Consider the following 11,445-nt stretch of genomic DNA (forward strand, 5'->3'; position numbering starts at 1 on the left):
TTCCCCACTGAGGCCCCCGACTGCGAAGGGGCCGCAAGGCCATAGCGCCATTATGCTCATACTGGGGGGAGGAGGCGGCTAGCGCGGGCCTGGGCTGCACCGCAGGAGCGGGCGCGGATGCTCCTGGGGTTGTGGGGGGGGGGACCTGGGTGGGTGCCTCTGGCAGGGGCCTGCACAAGCCAGTCAGGACCAAGGTCCGTCCGCCCATCCAGGAACTGCTCCATCCCCCATGGAGCCACCCATCCCAGTGAGCAAGGCACCGACCATCCCTCACCCATCCCTGCCTGGGCCGGTCCCCGGATCCGCCCGTCCGACGGGCTGCCCCGCCCTGCGCCAGGCTCGGGGCCCCTTTAAGCCGCCGCGGGGGAGGGGAAGCGCCGGCCGCCGGGCAGAGCGCGCTGACGTCACCGCGCGCTCGCCGTTGGCGGGAGATCCGGGCCGGGATGGCGGAGGGCCTGGAGCTGCGCGAGCCGGACTCGGATGGGAGCAGCGAGGAGCTGGTGCTGACCCCCGCCCAGCTCCTCCGCAGCCTGGAGCAGGTGGGCGGGGCCGGACTCCTGGGTTCTCTCCCCGGCTCTGGGCAGGGAGTGGGGGCTGGTGGGTCAGAGCAGCAGGGGATGGGAGCCAGGACTCCTGGGTTTGATTCTAGGAGGGGAGCAGGTCCTGGTGGGTCAGATCGGGGGGCTCACTGTTAGGCTGGTTTATGACTCGCTGTCCTGCTATGCTGTCAGGCCTGGCTGAATGAGAAGTTTGCCCCAGAACTGCTGGAGAGCAAGTCTGAAATCGTGGAATGTGTCATGGAGCAGCTGGACCACATGGTGCGTGTCTGGGGACACAGGTGGGGTCAGGGTTTGGGAATGGCTGGGCAGGTTCATACTGTCATTGCTAAACTCCATGCACTGGAGTCCTGTGCCTAAGCTCCAGCTAGTGCTCCTATCTGTCCTCCTCTCCAGTGTCCTCCACGGGGGTGGATGTAGTTCTGAGCATCTTTATGATTAACTTGCATGCTCTGCCCAAGCAGTGATGGCTCATGCTTATGTGCTAAGAGCAGCAAGAGCCCCCGTGCTCCTGGCATGTTGCTGTTAGTCACAGAGTTTAATATAAGCATTAGCTGTTGTTGCCCATCTGCTATTCCATAGGGCCTTCAGCATGATTGCTGTTCATCCTGGCATGCAGCTTTTTTGCCAGTGTGGGCTGGTGTTGGGGGCAGTGCTGCTAGCCAGTACCTGGTTCTTTATGCAGTTGTTTGCTACAGAGGTGGTGTAAATCTCCTGGCCAGACAGCCCTCGCAGTTGCCTGGATGACAGAATCAACCATCTGCAGTCTTGACCATTACCTGCCCAAATCATATATGCTGCAAAATCTGGCACCTGGTTCTTGGATTCCCTTCTCCAAGGAGCTGTCCCACGTGTTGGTTCCCACGTGGCAGGAAGGAGCGGTAACCTGCATTCGTGGTACAGGTGCTCTGTCTGCAAGAGGCAGCTGCAGTCTGGCTCTTTCCTGGGGCTGTGTCTGTGGCCATTGGCCTCTCTGTGTCTTTAGGTGTTGAGTGTTTGAACAGTCTGATATTCCCCTATGTGCCCCTTCTGCAGGAGTCAAATCTGAAACGAGCCAAGCACGGAGACCTGAAGGTCAGCATCCACCGTATGGAGATTGAGAGGATCCGCTATGTCCTCAGCAGCTACTTGCGCTGCAGGCTTGTGAAGGTAACACTCTGCTGTGCTGTGCCATAGGAACATGACTCTCAGGAGAGTGGCTGGAGGGACAGCATTCTGGCCCCAGCGAAAGCATATTGCTTTGGCCCAGGGCTCTGAGTTACGGTCCCTTGACATATATGGTTAGAGTGACCAAGGTTCACTTGGGGAATCCAGTCCTCATTGGTGTCAAGCGCAGCATCTTGTTCTGGGTATCACAGTGACTTGCGGGGTGTGGGGTGTCACAGTGATGCGGTGAGCAAGTTTATTACCCTATGGAGGGTCAGCAAAGTGCCATCTTCCTCCTGGAAACTCCATTGTCATCCTGCCTCTCAAGCACAGACAGCCCTGCGCGGGTCAGAAACTAGTCCCAAAGTAGATGCGCCACCTCTGCACCTCACCAATCCGCAGTGACAGATTCCATCTGGTTATAGAAGCCTGAATTTGGAGAGGGAGAATGCTAGGAGCTGATGATGATGGAGCTCTCTGTTTCAATCCCTGCTGATACTTCTTTGGGGTTTTTCTTCCCCTGGCAGATCGAGAAGTTTTTCCCCCATATCCTGGAGAAGGAGAAGTCCCGAGCGGAAGGAGAGCCTTCCATCCTCTCTCCAGAGGAGTTTGCCTTTGCTAAAGAGTGAGTAGGTGTGGAAGGAGGCTGGGCAGCGGGGCGAGCCAGGTCTACTCTGCAGGCTAGATCAAGGCCTGGAGAACTGGGGTTGTATGCACTCCGGCTCTCCCTTTGAGCCTATGCTTCACATGTGTAGATCTTCCCTTGGCAAACTTGGCCATGGCATCTTGGTTGGAAAACCTTGTCCCCTAGTGACCAGCTGACAAGTCCCTCGCTCTCTGTTGGGTCTGCAGTGAAACTAGAGGCTTGGCCCTGAGTGCTCCTAACAGTCTGGGAAGCGGTTGAAAAAAGATCCCTGCTCAGCCTCCATCAGTCTTGGGGTATGTCTACATCTACAATTTTGCAGCGCTGGTTGTTACAGCTGTATTAGTACAGCTGTATAGGGCCAGCGCTGCAGAGTGGCCACACTTACAGCAACCAGCGCTGCAAGTGGTGTTAGATGTGGCCACACTGCAGCGCTGTTGGGCGGCTTGCAGGGGGGTTCGGGGAACGCGAGAGCAAACCGCGGAGAAGGAGACCTGCTTGCAGGGGGGTTCGGGGAACGCGAGAGCACACCGCGGGGAAGCAGGTCTCCTTCCCCGCAGTGTGCTCTCGCGTTCCCCGAACCCCGCTGCAAGCAGGTCTCCTTCCCCGCGGTTTGCTCCGGTGTTCCCCGAACCCCCCCGCAAGCAGGTCTCCTTCCCCGCGGTTTGCTCTCGCGTTCCCCAACCCCCCTGCAAACCGCGGGGAAGGAGACCTGCTTGCAGAGGGGTTCGGGGAACGCGAGAGCACACCGCGGGGAAGGAGACCTGCTTGCGGGGGGGTTCGGGGAACGCGAGAGCAAACCGCGGGGAAAGATACCTGCTTGATTACCAGAGAGGCTTCCTCAGGTATGCTGGGATACCTGCTTATTCCACGGAGGTCAAGAAAAACGCTGGTGAGTGTCTACACCTGATGACCAGCGCTGGATCACCAGCGCTGGATCCTCTACACCCGAGGTTCGACCGGGTGTAAGGCCAGTGCTGCAAACAGGGAGTTGCAGCGCTGGTAATGCCCTGCAGATGTATACACCTCCTAAGCTGCAGCGCTGTAAACCCCTCACCAGCGCTGCAACTTTGTGGTGTAGACAAGGCCTTGGTGTCTAGCTACTTGCCTCCTTTCATGTGCATTTCAGATTCATGACAGGAGCCTTTTCCTGCTGCACAGCTTCCTCGCCTGTCTCTATGCGGCCCTCTGCTGGCAGTTTGTGGCAGGCCATTGGCCCAGGAGATCTCACTTCAGCCATCCTAAACTATGCCACTACATGCATCCAATGAAGTGGGTATTCACCCACGAAAGCCCATGCTCCAAAACGTCTGTTAGTGTATAAGGTGCCACAGGACTCTTTCCTGCTTATGCCAGAAAAGTTCCCTCTGCTGCCCGAATCCTGCTGGTGGGAAGAGCCCTCGCTGCCTTTTGTGTCACCTTCCCATGGAGATAGGCTGTGCCCTTGGGTACTGAAGGATTTGCGTGCGCTGTTCTGCTGGAGCAGAGAAGCCTTAATTTCAGCTTCTGCTCCTCCAGACCAAGCCGCTGCTGCTGTGTTCCCATTGTGCTTGTGGGTTCAGCATGTCTTGCTGGCACTTGGAGTCAGTTCTGGCACAGCAGCTTTTGCCATGATCTGACAGACAATAAGGGCTGTTTGTTTCAGGTACATGGCGAACACAGAAACCTACCTGAAAAACGTGGCCCTGAAACACATGCCTCCCAACCTGCAGAAAGTGGATCTCCTGAGACTGGGTAAGGGAAGCCCGACTGCAGCACAGGCAATAGAATTCTATCATAGGTTCCCTGGGGACACATCCTGGATGAGCCCTGGAGTAACCTGAAGTCCTGGAGAGCAAGTAGTGTAAGCGCTAGAGCTCCAGTGAGTGCTTAGAAGAAGCAGGTGTCCGAGCACGGCCGTTTCCACGCTGCTGGCCCTTTAGGTGGTCTGGATATATTCACATGGCCTTCTCCTAGAATCGCCCTCTGGGGAGAGACAAGGGGGTCACCAAGCTATTCACACAGGTCTCTGTATTCAGACTTTCCTACCGTCTCAAGTATGTGTTGGCTGGTGCATTTGGGGTTGGCCAGTCGCCTGTGATGCCCCCATTGCTGGTGCTATTGACCAGCATTGCACTGTGTCCTCATGAGCATTTCTGCTCTTCGTGAAGGTCCTGGAGAGGAGCAGAGACTGTTCACAGGAGTGGCTTGTGCAGCACAAAGTGCCCTGTGCTCAATCACTTGAGCCAGGGTCAGGGCTCTGAGTGTGTCACTTTCCTTGCAGTTCCCAAACCCAACCTGGACTCCTTTGTATTCCTGAGGGTGCAGGAGAGGCAGGAAAACATATTGGTGGAGCCAGAGACCGATGAGCAGAGGTAAGTGACCTATTGCTTTTCTGTGCACTGATACATGCATGCCTTAGAAATGCCATCCTGACTGTACTCTGCTCAACTTCCCGCCGCGGAGAGTGCAGGGGGTGTCTCTGTGAGTTGCCTGTCCAGCGGTGGATGGGTGGGCTGGATGGAGCAGCACTCCTCCTTGCCTAATCTGGTCACGCTGCTGCTGCAACCCTGAAAAGTAAGCAGGAGCCCCAGGAGAATGCAGCACATCTCTCCTCTCAGCCTGAGCTCTTCCATCTAAACCTGTCTCTCTTTACCCTTCAGGGAATACGTGATTGACCTGGAGGAGGGCTCACAGCATCTGATCAGATACAAAACCATTGCCCCCCTGGTGGCCTCGGGAGCAGTTCAGCTAATTTAAGACACTACAAGACTTAAAGGGGCCAGGCAGGAGGCCCTGCAGTCTGGGGGGCAAGTGCTGTGCACAAGACCACCTGAGAGCGTCGCTGTGCCAGTCAGCGCATGGACGCACAACAGTTGTGGACAGTTGTAAATACCCATCCTGCCCCCAGCCCGGGGAAAAACTCGGTTTTTCTGTAGCCTGAGGACAGGAAGACAAACAGCCAGAGAAAGGTGACATCCGCAAGTGCCCCTATCTGGGGAACGAAGACACAGAAAGCTGAGCCAGATCTTCCACCCAGCTGTGGCCTCTACAAAGCTGCTGCTCTGTTGTGGAGACAGCAGGTGGCACCATTGCCATGCTTATGCTCTGGGTATTGCAATGAGTTAGTGACTGTTGGAGGAGGATGTGCCAGTGTGAGCGAGGTACATTATAAAGACAACTGCAAATTCTCCATGTGTGCGTAAAAGGGCACCACTACCCACTGCCCAAGATCCTATCCAAGCCTCCTGTGCAGCTAAGTTAGGCGAGATGCTAAAATGTTGTGTGGGGAGGGGATTAGACAATGGATGAGTGCTTGTGTGGGTTTGCAGCAGGTACTAGCCCGGAATGGCCTGAGGTGGGGCTGGTCATGTTTGGAACCTGCAGGAGCTGTGGAGCTCTTACAGGCCAGGGATGGCAAGTAGAATGATCGGCCTGAGAGAGCACAAATAAACCAGTGGCGTATCTCTGGCTCTAGCTCTCAATGAGGAGGAGGTGTCTTCTGCGTTCCTGACAGCAATTTTGATTCACTTTGGTGTATTCGTAGCACCCATTAAACAATCAGTGTCTCTTCCTGAGAGCCGGCAGCCTGTGCTCCAGACTGCGTCCAGCATGGCCCGGCCATGGGCCGCTCAGTTTTTCACTGACGAGCATTCCAGTCTCCAGGTCTGTACAAGTACCTCCTCTTGGGAGTAAAGCACAGGGGCACCAGTGCTTACCATGGTCTGACAAAAGCGGGTGGTCTGTGTCAAACTCGGGGAGCGGCACCTTAGTAAGACTGGCATCCTGGCTTGATGGAATGTTGGTTGCCAGGTCTGTGCCCCCTTGTGACCTGCCCACCTCCACTTTAGCACTGCCCTTTGCCAGGTGTAGAGAGGTGGTGGAATCTCCTTCCTTAGAGGTTTTTAAGGTCCAGCTTGACAAAGCCCTGGCTGGGATGATTTAGCTGGGGATTGGTCCTGCTTTGAGCAGGGGGTTGGACTAGATGACCACCTGAGGTCCCTTCCAACCCTGATATTTTATGAGGTGATCCATTCAGCCAAAAAGCACAGAGCATAGATTCTCCATTGCAGATAGTAGAAGTGGGAGTGACTGAAAGCTGAGAGTGGAGAGAGTGCTGGGCAGACCCTTCTGTGTGGGGGCTGACGAACAATAGCTTAATGTTCAGAATGTGCTAAATACCAAGTTACCTCAGCACAGTGTGAAAGGGCTGCTGGCTTGTTTCCCAGCTTGATGGTATTAATGGGGAAAGGAAGCTTTGACGTTAGTACCTCATTAGGTGAATGGGGTGCTGAATGGCCTGGGTGTTGGATTGGACATTGCTCCCTGCAGGGCAGACAGCACCCTGGGAAGCTCCTCCTGTGGGGACAGGCAGGGTATCTGCTAAAGCAGCATACACAGCTCACAGTGTGGAGTGGCCACAATTACTCCAAGGTGAAGCTGCAGAACTGGAATTCATTTGCAAACTAGATACTATCAGCTTAGGCCTGAATAAAGGCCGGAAGTGGTTGGGTCCTTACAAAACCTAAACGTACTTTCCCCAATACTAATTTCTCCCTACTGTTACTCACACCTTCTTGTCAACTATCTGTAATGGGCCACTCTCTTACCACTTCCAACGTTATTTCTCCTCGGTATCCTTCTGTTAATTGATTTATCTCCTTAGACTGAATTAACACTTGGTAAAGCAACCCACATCCTTGCATGTATTTATACCTGCTCCTGTATCTTTTACTTCATACATCTGATGAAGTGGGTTCTAGCCCACAAAAGCTTCTGCTCAAATAAATTTGTTAGCCTCTAAGGTGCCACAAGAACTCCTCGGTTTTTTAATTACAGTGTAGTAATTCCTGTGGCTACAGGCTTTTCTACAGGTCAGACGCTGCAGCAAAGACGCTAGCTATGCAGACAGGTGTGGTCCCCATGACAGTGATGTGCAGTGAGTGTTTGTGCCAGAATCTCAGTGACGTCTGCAGGTTTCAGTTGTGTCTGAGAGCCTGGCTCAGGTGGTGATTATGGCACAGCTGCCCCAGGCTTTGTCTCCCTGTGCTGTGCCACTGCCAGAGCAAATACAGTTGTGCAGAGGAGTTGGTGGCTGGCATTTTAGCTCTTGAAATCCTGTATGACTTTGCTTTGGAGCCATTGCTTCTGGTAGTGCCCAGTGTGGGGGTCAGGGACCTTCTCTTAGCTTCTGTCTGCACTGATTTGCTTCAGGGAGAGGAGAGGGAGGTGCACAGCTAATCTCCAAACCCAAGGCCACTCCAACAGGGTCGGCCAATGAACTCTAATGCAAATACATTATCTCCCCACTCCCTGCCACCCTTTGTATGTGCATAGAGAGGGCCTTGCCTGATCAGCTGGTGACTGCAGGTCAGGAGGGCTTTGGGAGAAATTTCTAAGTGGCTCCAGGGAGTCCCTGTGGCCTTCCTGTTAACTGGGCTTTCTGCCTGCAGTGACTGGTGCTCTGGACAGGGAGTGGCTTTCCCAGAACAACTTTGCAATAGAGTCCTGCCAGGGAATGAGACCAAATCCCCTTTCCTGGTTCTCCTTTCTCCAGCTCTCCCCTTAGAGCTTAGTGGGATTCTAATAAGGTGAAAAATAAGAATAGCGACAGCAAATATGATGTGGAAGGAATCTAAAGCCACATGCTTCAGGACACACAAGCTACCTGCCGGGGCTAGGAAGAAATTCTCCTAGGAAGATGTTATGCCACCCTAACCCATGGCAGGATTTTTGTGTCTTCCTCTGTCTGACCATTGCCAGAGTTGGGATACTGGGCTGGAGGGATCATTGGGTCAGGCATTTAATTTCTTTGTCCCTGTTGGATAGAGAAGAAAAGCTCCTCCTTCCTTGCTGGTTTTCACATGCCTCTTCTGTGTATGTGGGAACACCCGAGTAACGTCCAGGGCTCTCTGCCCCCTGCCATGGCCATGGGTCTGTTGGGTGTATCCAAGGGCACAGGCCTGCAATCATCAAAGGGCCTGGCCTCCCCTACACGTGCTCTCTGGGAGGTGAGGGAGCAGTTCAGCTCCCCTGTGCAGCAGGAGGCATAGGGATGGCATGTGTGCAGTACAATGCAGGGTGAGCAGCTCTACGTGTGCTGTGGTTTAGAGCATCCCTAATGAATCCATTTATGTAAAGAAGATTCATTAGACACAAACGTGAAGAGGAATCTGGGTTTAATCCTAAACAAGTGAGGAGTCCTTAAAGACTAACAGATTTATTTGGGCATAAGCTTTCCTGGGTAAAAACCCACTTCTTCAGATGCATGGAGTGAAGATTACAGATGCAGGCACTGTTATACTGACACGTGAAGAGAAGGGAGTTACTGCACACATGGAGAACCAGTGTTGACAGGGCCAATTTAATCAGGGTGGATGTAGATGATGAAAGTTGCTTTTGTAGCCAGCCAGCCAGCCACTCCCAGTCCCTATTCAAGCCCAAATTAATGGCGTTAAATTTGCAAATGAATTTTAGTTCTGCAGTTTCTCTTTGAAGTCTGTTTGTGAAGGTTTTTTCATGTATAGCTACTTTTAAATCCATTATAGAATGTCCAGGGAGATTGAAGTGTTCTCCTACTGGCTTTTGTATGTTACTATTCCTGATGATCCTAAAGAAATGGCACCAAAAGCTGATGGCTACAGTTCCCATGGTGGGGGTCTGGTCTGTGCCCTGCCCCCACAGACAACCACTATGAGAATCCTCCCATGGGCTCTTCAGCTCCCGGACAAATCACTGTTGTTTCCACTGGAGAAATAGATACTGTGGGAGAGACTTACTGGGGTTTTTCTCTGTAGCACGTTTTCACTGGACCCCTTTCTCTCCTTCACCTTATTCTGTTTAATCAAGTAGTTGTCCAGGCAGCTGCTTTAGAGCTGCAAAGTCTGAGCAGGGTGGGGGAAGAGAGCAGAGGGAAGTCACTCCTGCTGTCCCAGGCAGGAGAGAGAAGCTGGATCTTTCCACCAGTGGCACTTCCGGAGCTCGCTGCCCTCAGCCCTTTCTGCCTTTGGAAATGCAGCACCTGTGGCATCATCTGTGTGTCATAGAAACACCCTCCGTCCCTCCCCATGAATGCTCTGTGATAACCACAGGACAGCACTGTCCCGGGCTGCAGGCAGAGGATGGTGAGTGAGTGGTTGGAGCAGGGTGCCAAGAGCCAGGACATGGGGCCAGATTTGAAGATGCAGAGAGGCACCTACTGGGATTTTTTCAAAAGAATTAGGCCGGGGTAGGCAAACTATGGCCCTCAGGCCAGATCCAGGCTGTCAAGCTCCCATTGGGGAGTGGGTTCCGGGGCTTGCTCCGCTCCGGTGCTCCAGCCAGGGAGCGGAGTTGGGGGGCCGCTCCATGCTGCTCCAGAAACAGTGGCATGTCACCCCTCTGATGCTCCAGCCAGGGAGCAGGATCAGGGCTCGCGGAAACAGTGGCATGGCCCCCCTCTAGCTCCTATGCAAAGGGGCAGCCAGGGCATTCCGCTCTGCACGCTGCCCCTGCCCCTGCCCCAAGCACCACCCACACAGCTCCCATTGGCCGGGAACCATGGTCAATGGGAGCTGCAGGGGTGGTGCCTGCGCATAGGAGCCGGAGAAGGGATATGCTGCTGCTTCTGGGAGTCGCTTGAGGTAAGCACCAGCTGGAGCCAGCACCCTTGAGCCTCCTCCCATGCCCCAGCCTCAGCCCTGATCCCCCTCCAGCCCTCCAAACCCCTCAATCCCAGCCCAGAGCACCCTCCTTCACCTCAAACCTCTCATCCCCACCCCAGAGCCTGCATCCCTTCCCCAACTCCTGCCCCAGCCCCGATTCCCCTCTGAACCCCTCAGTTCCAGCCCAGAACACGCTCCTACACCCCAAACTCCTTATCCTCAGCCCCACCCCAGAGCCCACACCCCTAGCCGGAGCCCTCACCCCCCTGCACCCCACACCACCATGCCAGTCTGGAGCCCCTTTCCGCACCCTTTACTCCTCATTTCTGGCCCTAGCCTGGAGTCCGCACCTCCAACTAGAGCCTCTCACCCCTTCCCACACCTCAACCCCAATTTTGTGAGCATTCATGGCCCCCCATATGATTTCTGTTCCCAGATGTGGCCCTCGGGCCAACACGTTTGCCTACCCCTGACCTAGGCACATGCCCTGCCTAAGTCCCACTGAGATGAACAAGGCAGGTGCCTAGTGCACTTAGGCAGTTCTGAAATCCCACCAGCTGCCTGTTTGTAACTTTAGGTGTGTAAAAACATTTACAAACCTGGCCCTGCAGCTCTTTGCCCTGCTCTGGCTCTGATTTACTTAGTGTGTGCGGTCTTGGGCAAGTCACTACCCTGTTCTGTGCTGCGGTTTCCCCACTGGACAGGGAAGAGGTGTTAACGGTTTTTTCCATTAATGAATGTTTGCCAAGTGCTTTCAGAGGGGACGAGTTAGTCAATGCTCTGTTGCTGCCCTTGCACTGGAGGCCAGCAGGGAGCCTCCTTAGTTTCCCATCCAATCCCAGGCCACAGCACGGTAACATCCGCTCAATGTGCAGCAACAGTCAAAAAAGCGAAGAGAATGTTGGGAATCATTAAGAAAGGGATAGACAATAGGATAGAAAATATATTGCCTCCATATAAATCCATGATACGCACACACCTTGAATACTGCGTGCAGATGTGGTCACCCCATCTCAAAAAAGATGTATTGGAATTGGAAAAGGTTCAGAAAAGGGCAACACAAATGCTTAGGGGTATAGGACAGCTGCCATATGAGGCTAGATTAATAAGACTGGGACTTTTCAGCTTGGAAAAGAAATTACTAAGAGGGGATATGATTGAGGTCTATAAACTCATGACTGGTTTGGAGAAAGTAAATAAGGTAGTGTTACTTACTCATAACACAAGAACTAGGGGTCACCCAATGAAATTAATAGGCAGCAGGTTTAAAACAAAAGGAAATATTTTGTCACACAATGCACAGACAGTCTGTAGAACTCTGCCAGAGGATGTTGCGAAGACCAAGACTATGCCAGGGTTCAAAAAAGAACTAGATAAATTCATGGAGGATAGGTCCATCAATGGCTATTAGCCAGGATGGGCAGGGATGGTGTCCCTACCCTCTGTGTGCCAGAAGCTGGGAACGGGCGATGGGATG

General features: G+C 53.6%; 1 protein-coding gene across 2 annotated transcripts; it reads left to right on the plus strand.

The window, feature by feature from the left end:
• Positions 1–157: 157 nt before the first annotated feature.
• On the plus strand, positions 158–5,810 carry GINS4 (GINS complex subunit 4). 2 transcript variants are annotated; one of them, XM_050940301.1, is made up of 7 exons: positions 158–247; positions 732–818; positions 1,593–1,706; positions 2,231–2,328; positions 3,992–4,080; positions 4,610–4,700; positions 4,989–5,810. In XM_050940301.1, the coding sequence occupies exons 1-7, from the start codon at positions 230–232 to the stop codon at positions 5,083–5,085; spliced, it is 594 nt and encodes a 197-aa protein (XP_050796258.1). In that variant the 5' UTR covers positions 158–229; the 3' UTR covers positions 5,086–5,810. The 2 variants fall into 2 exon arrangements, with proteins under 2 accessions (XP_050796258.1, XP_050796257.1); XM_050940300.1 differs by lacking the exon at positions 158–247 and adding an exon at positions 418–539.
• Positions 5,811–11,445: the final 5,635 nt, after the last annotated feature.

Source organism: Gopherus flavomarginatus, chromosome 2 (genome assembly GCF_025201925.1).
Source record: "Gopherus flavomarginatus isolate rGopFla2 chromosome 2, rGopFla2.mat.asm, whole genome shotgun sequence".
Taxonomy (NCBI): Eukaryota; Metazoa; Chordata; order Testudines; family Testudinidae; genus Gopherus; species Gopherus flavomarginatus.

Coding starts and splice junctions, on each gene's coding strand:
- GINS4 (XM_050940300.1), top strand. CDS start 444: ATGGCGGAGGGCCTGGAGCTGCGCGAGCCGGACTCGGATGGGAGCAGC. Junction 4,081..4,609: donor AGTGGATCTCCTGAGACTGG/GTAAGGGAAGCC, acceptor CTTTCCTTGCAG/TTCCCAAACCCAACCTGGAC. Junction 4,701..4,988: donor CCAGAGACCGATGAGCAGAG/GTAAGTGACCTA, acceptor TTTACCCTTCAG/GGAATACGTGATTGACCTGG.